A 9,358-nucleotide genomic window follows, 5' to 3' on the forward strand; every position below is an offset into this window, starting at 1 on the left:
GGTTTACCATTTATTGATGACGACAAAATAAGATCAATATTTGGTTCTCAAGAATTAGCTTTAGCGGTGCCTGCAGTTTTAGGATTTTGTTTCATTGGTGGATTAATTCTGTTCACTATTTATCATGTAAAATCATATTTTTCATGTGATAAATTGAGCAAACTTCATGACTCGTAAGTTTTGTATAAAATACGCCTACAATACGAATAAAATTTAACGATACTTATAAAAAAATTTCAATATGAATGTGCAGAACTCCCGGCGCATGTGTCACCTCTATCACTCCACTGCTTGCGTAACCTATTTTTCTGCGAACATTCGGTATAACTGTACTTACGTCTAATAACAAAAGAAGCCAAAATGTCTACAAAAAAGTGGATTGTATTTGGTATTTCTGGATGCACATGCAGTGGTAAAACAACCTTAACTAATCAACTTAAGAAGAAATTTGGAAACTCTGTTCTTATATGTCAAGATAGCTATTACTTTCCAATTAATGATCCACGACATAAAACTATAGCAAAACTCAGTCACATGAACTGGGAAATAATCACCAGTTTAGATATGGATAAAATGCGATCGGATGTTTTAAAGTTAATTACGTCACCAGAAGAAGACACGTTTCCCGTGACAAATGATAAGAAGATTTTAATATTGGATGGATTTTTACTCTTTGCATGTAAGGTTATTTCAAACTTATGCGATAAGAAATATTTCTTAACGTTAACTAAAGATCAGTGTTGGGAAAGAAGGAAGGATAGATGTTATGATCCACCTGATGTTCCTGGATACTTTGAGCAGGTTGTATGGCCAGAATATGTGAAACATAAAAACGAATTAATGAAAGACAAAGATTTATATAAAACAATAACATTCATTGATGGATCAAAAAATAAAGAAGAAATATTTGAAATGGTTTTTGCAGACATAAAAAAATTACTATCATAAAATTTTTCTTACATTATTACATACAAAAAAAATATACTTACAACTAAAAATAAATATACACTATGAGCTGTAACTGGACATTTATCTAGTATTCAGTGAAGATAAAATAATATTAACATTAGCTATACAAAAGAAAATTGCTATATATATACCACGTTGCTCACTACTAAATGTAATTAAAATTATAAAGTATCTTTTTTTTTAATAATTATAATAGGACATTCGTTTTGTGTATTAAATTTATATACTATTAAATCACTTGTGATTTTATTATAAAAAGCGTACTTCACTTACCTGGCACAAATGTGCATTGAGCATTTATTTTTTTTTTTTTATAAATCATAGTTAAATTTATGACTATTGCTTTCTTTTTTGTGGCAAATGTATGTACATATTTTACTATTGTATTATAGGCAACGAATTATATCTTATATAATTCTTTGAGAATGCCATTGTATGAATATTGCATGCTTACTTTTTATGATTGTTATAGTATTACAATACTTTAACTACATTATGTGGATTTTTTTGTATTTCTGTGTTATTTATAAAGCCTGTTTTAGATGCGAAATAATATCTACGAAAACAATATTAAATTTTTCTTCTGTACGCATAACATATTTTGTTTCGCCTATGGACATGTATGATTCAAAATTTCTTGATCGATCTTTAGTTTTGAAGATTTAAGAAGAATATATGAACTTCATAAAGGACATTCAATATTTTATAATGCATTCTACTGTTTCTTTTTCCCCAATAATAATAGAAATCCGATAAATTTCAAGTAGAAGCTTGCATATTCATCCAAAACAGGCTTCTGAACATTTGTGTCTCGACTTTTAACAAAATTTCTTCATTTGTTTTCTGTTTTTTAATAAAGATAACGCACAACGACGTGTATATGTTACATGGAATAGGTATTATGTTTAGATTGACCTTGCACATTTGATACATTCGCTGTGGCAGGCCCAGCTGTTTGATCGTCTTGATCATTTTGACCACAGGTTTTCCGAACATATTGTGGAGTGAGTACAACTTCTTCTTCCATTTCGAGTACTCTCTTATCTAATTCCATACATGCTGCCATTAAATTTTCTAGTTTTGCCAGCATTTTTGGTGAATTATATTTTTCTGGATCATCATGAAATACTACCATTCCATCCTTTTGATTAATTGTTGCAAAAATTTCTCCTTCCTCAATCTATACATATATAAGCAAATTATTTATTCATTAATATTTTATACATTTCCATATATTTAAAAAAGTAACATATTTACCATGTTCAGGATGTACTTTTCTGCATCAGCAGGTCCTGCTAGTTGAACTCTGCTTGCCACATCACTTAAGCTAAGCGTTAAAAAAGTCTTTGTCAACCTTTGTATATTCTTTTTGTACAAAAAGCTGAGTACTTGTTTCACAAGCCCCATATTATGATCTCTTGTAAAAAGTTGTTGATATTTATTAATAATTTTTTGAACTTCTTCGCAACTATTCATTTGATAAGCAATGGCCAATTCTTCATATTGCTGACTTAACGGTTTCATGTACCTATTGACCACTTGGCTTGTATACCTAGGTAGGTTTAGGACTTTCCCGTGCATTATTAGAGAGACCAGAATATACTTTTTATAAGCCTCTAGCATAATGTAACTGACCGCGACAGCAGGCGTTGTTACACACACTTCAAAAAAATACAGTGCTCTGTCATAGTTCTTCAACACTGTATATATTATTCCACCATAGTAATAATAAAGCAGAAAATATTTTGAATCGAACTGTCCTCCTTCTTGACCGATACCGGTGATGTCTATGTCAAGAAATTCTAATGCTGGTTTGAAACACTTTGATAAAAGGCAAAGCTGACAAAGATCAGCATGTATCGAAGTCAGTTGACTATCAAATAATTGTATTTTACGTATTGCACGGCACAATAAATCAATACCACGCAATGGTATTTGCAATTGAACTAATTTATCAGTGAAAAGATGACATAGTTCTGCATCTATAAAACAATGTTTTTACAAACAATTTAGGATATTTTTATATAGAAAAACCAACAAAGAGACTTACATGTATCTGGTGCGAATCTAACTTGTTCTCCATTACAACCAATGATAAATTCCTGAACCTGATTAAATAACGGTCTATAGGCATTAGCAGTGTTCACACCATTAGGATTTGGCAATGTGAATTTTACACACAACACTACCAATATACCTAATGAGTGTTGTTGTAGATCTAACGTTTCCAGAACGTTATCTAAGTGTTGTCCATTCTCCATTAAAACGTCTACATTTTTAATCATTATTTCACATAGCTCTCGAAAATTTCCTAAAAAATACAACTTATTTACTTTGTCTTTTTTTTCATTATCTAACAGTTAATTGGTTAACAGAAAATCGTAACGTCGTGTAAAACAAACTCTATGTATATTTCGGTTCCATTCTAGCGACCGAAGATTCTATTTTGTATAGTTACAAACAATTTAATAAAGAATCGTTCGCGATTGTGATCAGAGGTTATGTTCGAGAGAAATACAAAGGGTCTGAACATCTGTCGTACCTTGTTTCGAAAGCGTCTGCACATTATTTACAAACTGTTCCAATGCTGACGCCATTATTGCAAATGCTTTCTTCTTACGAACCTTTGGCCACAGAGGATGTGGTGAATCCTATTTACAGGAATTATTTTCGCGAATAAACCATCACCCAGGATGACGTTTTGAAACAGGCAACCGCAACGCTCCGAAGCATGTTACGAGAATAGCCGGGTTGCATTGAACTCCCTCTCGCATGCTGTGATCAACGCGCGATCTGAATTTACTTTCTTTCAAATGTCTGTGTACATATATACATACATGCATACATACATACATACATACAAAGGAAAGATTTTCTCGATACATACAAAGGAAAGATTGACTATTGTATATATAACTTTCTATTTAAAATACTAATAAGTGAAGAAAATTTCTATTCATATTTCTTATGAAATTTCTTATGAAATTTCTTATGATTTCTTATGCCAGATCTACGCATTCTATGTTTGTGAGCAAAGGGCTGTCAATTTGTAACAAAATTGACAAGATCTTTTTACAAATTTTCCACTAATTTGCTATATAGGTACACATGTATCAAAATTTGTCGATAAGCGGAACTGAACGGATCGGAAATGAATGAATCGGAATCTATCGACAAAACTCAAAACTGATATCAAATTTTTACTTACTGGACATTTATATTTCATGCTTTTACTGTAAAAGCACGATTTGGAATTATACATTACTATAATATGCAAAATGTCGCCTTACGTTATTAAAGTCTATATGATGAAGTAATAATAAAAATTACTGACAGTCGATACTTTTAAATTTGAAGGAAGGTACTTCTTATTTTGCACGTGATTTAACAGGAAATATAAACATTAATATATATACAGCTGTACATAATAGTTAAAGTTTTACATTAATTTTACTTTTAGTATGTTACATGAAATCGATTAATAATTAATTTATTGTTACTACGCTACAATTAAAAGATTACAGAATTATAAATATATTTGTAAAATTTACAATGTCATTACATTATTTTCCTTTTGTTAAAATTATTAGAACGTTAAATTACCATTCTTTAAAATTTTTTCTAAATTAACAAGCAATATAAGTAATTAAATATGGATACTCATGAAGTCATTATTTATACATTCACGCTTTTTCGCCGTTGCTGAGATACCGACGATCCCTAACAATACCGAGCATAAAGAGAACTTTGTCTTCCTTTATTGTCGTTCGCTGCATTCTTAAACAAGTAATATATAGATTACAACATTTTGTTTCCATCAAAATTTCAATTATGTCCAACGTAACGTATGATAAACTTTGGAAAGACGCTCAAACAGCGTTAAATGAACTAATTCAAGTGGATACAAATTTGCAAAATGCGAAGCCGCAAAGAGACTGTAAAAAAGCTCGTTATGTAAATTCTGAATTATACGTAAAATACATTATTATCGCTAACAAGCTTGAGATATGCTACGATCAAGTAGTGCAGCCGCAAAAACGATTGTTAATAAGACAATTACTGGATTCTTGTCTTGGCAGGGTTTTGGAATTGAAACACGATTTAGTCGAAATAGATCTCTCGGAGTACACTTATTTTGATGATATTCTAATAAATTTAGATATTACGCCGCAAGAAATTGAGATTCGATTGCCCAGATATTTTCGAAGGGAACGTTCGAAAGAAATCATGGAAAGGCGAAACTTTATAGAAAGTACTTTGAAATCTATTGATGCGTTAGATGAAGTAATATTGCCAAAACAAATGAGTGAATTGGAAGCTGTAAAACTTATACAGGTGTGTATTGAATACTACTGTGTTTAATATTATTTACGTGATAATTATTTAATCAATTTTAAAACAAATAATTCTCATTCAAGGCTCATGAACGCGCAAGACAGGGACGGTTAAGATTTCAATTTATGAAAGAAATCCGTAAAATGAAAGAGAGATCGACAGTCAAGCCAGAAATGGATATCCTGGGCGTGTTGTGTGAAAAAACAGCTGCAATGAAAATTCAAAAAGTGTGGAAAGGATATGTTACTAGAAGGAAAGTGCGGAAAAGACGCCTGGATGAAATGTTACTGATTGGTAATTATTTATTTGAATATAAATGCTTGACTAAAAGAATTGTAAAAAGTTCATTTGTATTATATTTTCAAAGGTATGCTTCAACCTAGTCAGGAAATCACTGAAACCGCTAGACAAGCTGAGAAAGTTAGACAAGAGAGATACGAGAAACAAATTGAGTACCAAAAATTATATGAAACTTTATTGATCGAGACGAAAGAGCAGATCCAGAAAGAGAAGAGTGCTATAATGGAGGAGAATATTAGAAGAGATATTCGAAACTGGATAAATACATATTTTCAACAAACTGGAAAAATTCCTGATTTGCCATCTGTTGAAAGTGGAGGGTCCAGAATTATATTTAGTAGACAGGTAAAATAATCAATAATCCTGCTATGCAGACAACTTTCTGATCATTGTTCTCTACTTAGGGAACTGAAAGCACTATAAGCAAGTCTACAGCAGTATCCTCAAAAGAATCGAAAAAGTCAAAGAAATCAAAAGCAAAAAAGGACAGTGAAACCGAGCAATCGGAAGAAGAAACAGAACAAGGCTTCAAATCAATTCCTTCCAATTTTTTGGCACAATTAGTACATGCTAACCAAGAATATCAGGATGTATGGAAAAATAAAGATGAATCTATGAATGCCGCACAAATACCATATGTAAATATGATAGAAAAAGAAAAAACTGATGAAGTCGAACATGAAGTTAGAGTTGTTGTAGATCAAGCTCTAAGAGGTGTAACTGTATATGTATTACAATCTTTCAACATTTTCGTTGCACTTAGGAGTTAAAATTTCTTACAGGTGATATCGAAGCATTACAAAATGCATTAGACAGAGATAAGGGGTTAAAAGGTAAACGTACAAAAAAAACACAAAAACGAATTCGTCGTAGTGGCAAGAAAAATAAGAAAAGGAAAGAGAAGGATTTAACTCCTGATAGAACAACAGAGTCACTATTTGAAGAATTGTTGACGCAAGGCATTATTAAACTTCATCCAGAAGTTGCACTTAACGATTTCAAAGGCGAAAAGTCTTTCGTCAATAGTACTTTAAGAGAGGACGGGAAAGATCCTTTGCCAGCAATTGGTTGAGTATCTTACGATAAGTTGAAGAAGTTTGGGATATATTTCTTTATTCTAGTTTGAGTCTTTAACATTCTGAAATTGTTTAAATATATAGGAGACATAAGACAATTAATTGCTGAATACTGCATAATTCCTCTCGGAAACAGTACCCTCAGAGAACTTACACCTTTGATAAGATCGGTATTATTAGCTGGACCACATGGTAGTGGAAAAAAGATGTTAGTTAATGCAATTTGTACAGAACTTGGTGCTACATTATTTGATATTACACCAGCTAATATTGTCGGGAAATATCCTGGAAAATCAGGATTGATCATGCTTGTTCACTTAATATCAAAGGTGTTCCATGATTTTACTTCTACAATGAATAATTTTAAGGAACCATTTATATTTCATGTATATATTTCTTCTTTCTATATGAAGGTATCGCGTCTATTACAACCATCAGTAATATTTATGGATGCAGCTGAAAAACCATTTGTTAAAAAAGTTCCAAAAACAGATAAAACTGATCCCAAACGATTAAAAAAGGATTTACCTAAATTAGTGAAAAATATTACAAACGAAGACAGAGTAATTCTTATTGGAACAACAAGCTCCCCATGGGATGGGGATCAGAAACTTTTATATCAAACTTATGATAAAGTCATATACATCCCCAGGCCAGATTATGGAAGCATGTCTCTTGTGTGGAAAGATTTATTGCACAAAGTTAGATTTCATTTACTTAACAAATTACATTATATACCCGCACTTAATAGAAACATTTGTATATACTTATTTTTTATTTATAGTATTCTGGAATTAACAGACAATTTGATACGTCCGTTATGACCAAAATTTGTGACGGATTCACTATTGGTACCGTACTAGCATCAATTAACGAGGTATTGAAATTATAGCGATAATATTTTCGTCTAGTACATATTTATTTTTATTTCGTAGTATTATTACACTGTAATATATAAAATGTAGGTAATGACCACAAAACGGAAGGTCCAATTAAGAACTCATCCTTTAACTCATGTTGAATTAATAAATGCACTGAGCGCAAAGGATCCAGTTTATAAAGAAGAAGAAGATGCTTTTTTAGGTAGTATACAATAACAGATAATGTTGATGATGGCAATGAATAATAATGACCATTGCTTTTACCTCTCTGTGCAGCATGGCTCACAAAAACGCCAATATATCGCAAAAAACAGCGCATGCATGAATTAGAATTGCAACAATTGGAGGAAGCGAACGAAAAGCAAAAAAGAAAAGGAAAGAAGTCATGAATACATTCGCTATTAACATTTAAAAAAAATGATTTGGTTTACATAACCGTCTATAACATTAGTATAAATTTTAGAAATCGATAAGCCATTAAAATACGTATTACCTAATTACCAATTTTAAACATGGACGTTTGTGTTGGGTTTTGTTCGACAGATTATTTATATCATTTTCAATTGAACTGCAAAAAAAGGAAGTATCGTGTAATATCGCCTGTTACCTGTATGAATCACTTCATCTTGCGTTGAAAAGGAGTCAATGCAAAAATTAATGAAAAATTAATTGACATGCATAAGTAAGAGTAAACATGGTGATGCGAAAACTGTTTATACTCAGTCAAAATTTTGCGAAACAAGAAAAGCTGCCTACATTTGAATTCGAAAAAGATCATGAATCACTCAAGAATATTCAAAAGAAATATTTCCTATATATTACATGAATGCACAGTTAGAAACATTTTTTTCCCTTTAACACATTACATGTATATATGTATGTTCAGTTAGTTACTCCTCCCTCTATTCCTTGGTTTTTTCTCAATTGTAATTTGATGATGTAACTCTTATAAGTAAATAAAAATATTTGTTTCAATGTCCTCATTTTTCATCGTAGCGATTAAGTCGTCTGGCCTTCCGTACATGGATCGATAAGATATTTCAAATTCGGTTATAACAGCAATCTTACATGTACAATCTCGCATTGCTATCAATTTTACACAATCGCATTAATTCGATCGCATGTCAAACAAAATGAATCACGTATGGTATAAGGTAAACAAACTGTTGATTCTTTAATTATGCAACAATTTTGCATTTAAAATAAACATCTTTCGTGTATGAATCAGGAAAAAACAAATTAACTGTTAAGGTTCCATCACCGCTTCGAATCATTCTAATTTTTATGTTTTGTTATATTTATGTTTAAAAAAAAATAAACTTTAAAAAAATGACCCGGTTATCACGTTAAAGGAATACGATGAAGTCAAAGGAAGCGACAGATAGCAACAGATAACATCTTCGACAATGCGAGGTCGAGTTAGGGCCGGCACAATTGCGATTCGGCCCGTTTTTATTCATGAACCCGGCTTTGTGAAAGAGACAAGTAGGATGCCTCCGTTAGCTTCGCATCGTAGTACAAAAGTCTTGTTAAGTCTGGAGTTACACAGGTTATATGTTTCTTTCTTCGGTTCACGTGATACAGCACGCAGGCAACAGGCTCGCGCTAACGACTAGTGGCAAAGACCTCTACGTTATTTTATCGAGTAGTCATAATACGTATTTACTTTCCTTTTTTATGCCTATTAAAATTTCATTGTCTTGTATTTGATAAATAACATGAACATTTTATGATACTAAATTAGAATTTTTTAGTAGGCTGTAAATAATTTGTTTAATAATCACATTAGTGATTTCA

At 31.5% G+C, this 9,358-nt stretch overlaps 3 protein-coding genes across 4 annotated transcripts; 2 read left to right on the forward strand and 1 right to left on the reverse strand.

Moving 5' to 3' along the window:
- The first annotated feature begins 177 nt into the window (after positions 1–177).
- On the forward strand, positions 178–1,203 carry Nrk1 (nicotinamide riboside kinase). The gene has a single exon (XM_033477838.2). The coding sequence runs from the start codon at positions 361–363 to the stop codon at positions 946–948; it is 588 nt and encodes a 195-aa protein (XP_033333729.2). The 5' UTR covers positions 178–360; the 3' UTR covers positions 949–1,203.
- On the forward strand, positions 545–8,536 carry LOC117224751 (dynein regulatory complex protein 11). 2 transcript variants are annotated; one of them, XM_076527409.1, is made up of 10 exons: positions 545–679; positions 5,049–5,304; positions 5,388–5,598; positions 5,672–5,949; positions 6,009–6,318; positions 6,387–6,671; positions 6,765–7,381; positions 7,465–7,557; positions 7,646–7,763; positions 7,838–8,536. In XM_076527409.1, coding segments are annotated over exons 1-10 (2,283 nt in total). In that variant the 5' UTR covers positions 545–677; the 3' UTR covers positions 7,951–8,536. The 2 variants fall into 2 exon arrangements, with proteins under 2 accessions (XP_076383524.1, XP_033333762.2); XM_033477871.2 differs by lacking the exon at positions 545–679 and having other exon boundaries at positions 4,037–5,304; positions 6,765–7,009; positions 7,094–7,381.
- On the reverse strand, positions 1,805–3,702 carry CSN3 (COP9 signalosome subunit 3). The gene is made up of 4 exons (XM_033477878.2): positions 3,512–3,702; positions 3,020–3,280; positions 2,227–2,951; positions 1,805–2,149 (listed from the first exon to the last, which is right to left on the reverse strand). The coding sequence occupies exons 1-4, from the start codon at positions 3,564–3,566 to the stop codon at positions 1,853–1,855; spliced, it is 1,338 nt and encodes a 445-aa protein (XP_033333769.1). The 5' UTR covers positions 3,567–3,702; the 3' UTR covers positions 1,805–1,852.
- Positions 8,537–9,358: the final 822 nt, after the last annotated feature.

The sequence above is a fragment of the Megalopta genalis genome, unplaced genomic scaffold, assembly GCF_051020955.1.
Source record: "Megalopta genalis isolate 19385.01 unplaced genomic scaffold, iyMegGena1_principal scaffold0020, whole genome shotgun sequence".
NCBI classification, from domain to species: Eukaryota; Metazoa; Arthropoda; class Insecta; order Hymenoptera; family Halictidae; genus Megalopta; species Megalopta genalis.

Coding starts and splice junctions, on each gene's coding strand:
- Nrk1 (XM_033477838.2), top strand. CDS start 361: ATGTCTACAAAAAAGTGGATTGTATTTGGTATTTCTGGATGCACATGC.
- LOC117224751 (XM_033477871.2), top strand. CDS start 4,801: ATGTCCAACGTAACGTATGATAAACTTTGGAAAGACGCTCAAACAGCG. Junction 6,319..6,386: donor TGTAGATCAAGCTCTAAGAG/GTGTAACTGTAT, acceptor AATTTCTTACAG/GTGATATCGAAGCATTACAA. Junction 7,010..7,093: donor TTGTTCACTTAATATCAAAG/GTGTTCCATGAT, acceptor TTCTATATGAAG/GTATCGCGTCTATTACAACC.
- CSN3 (XM_033477878.2), bottom strand. CDS start 3,566: ATGGCGTCAGCATTGGAACAGTTTGTAAATAATGTGCAGACGCTTTCG. Junction 3,281..3,511: donor GCAGACGCTTTCGAAACAAG/GTACGACAGATG, acceptor TGTATTTTTTAG/GAAATTTTCGAGAGCTATGT. Junction 2,150..2,226: donor AAAAGTACATCCTGAACATG/GTAAATATGTTA, acceptor ATATATGTATAG/ATTGAGGAAGGAGAAATTTT.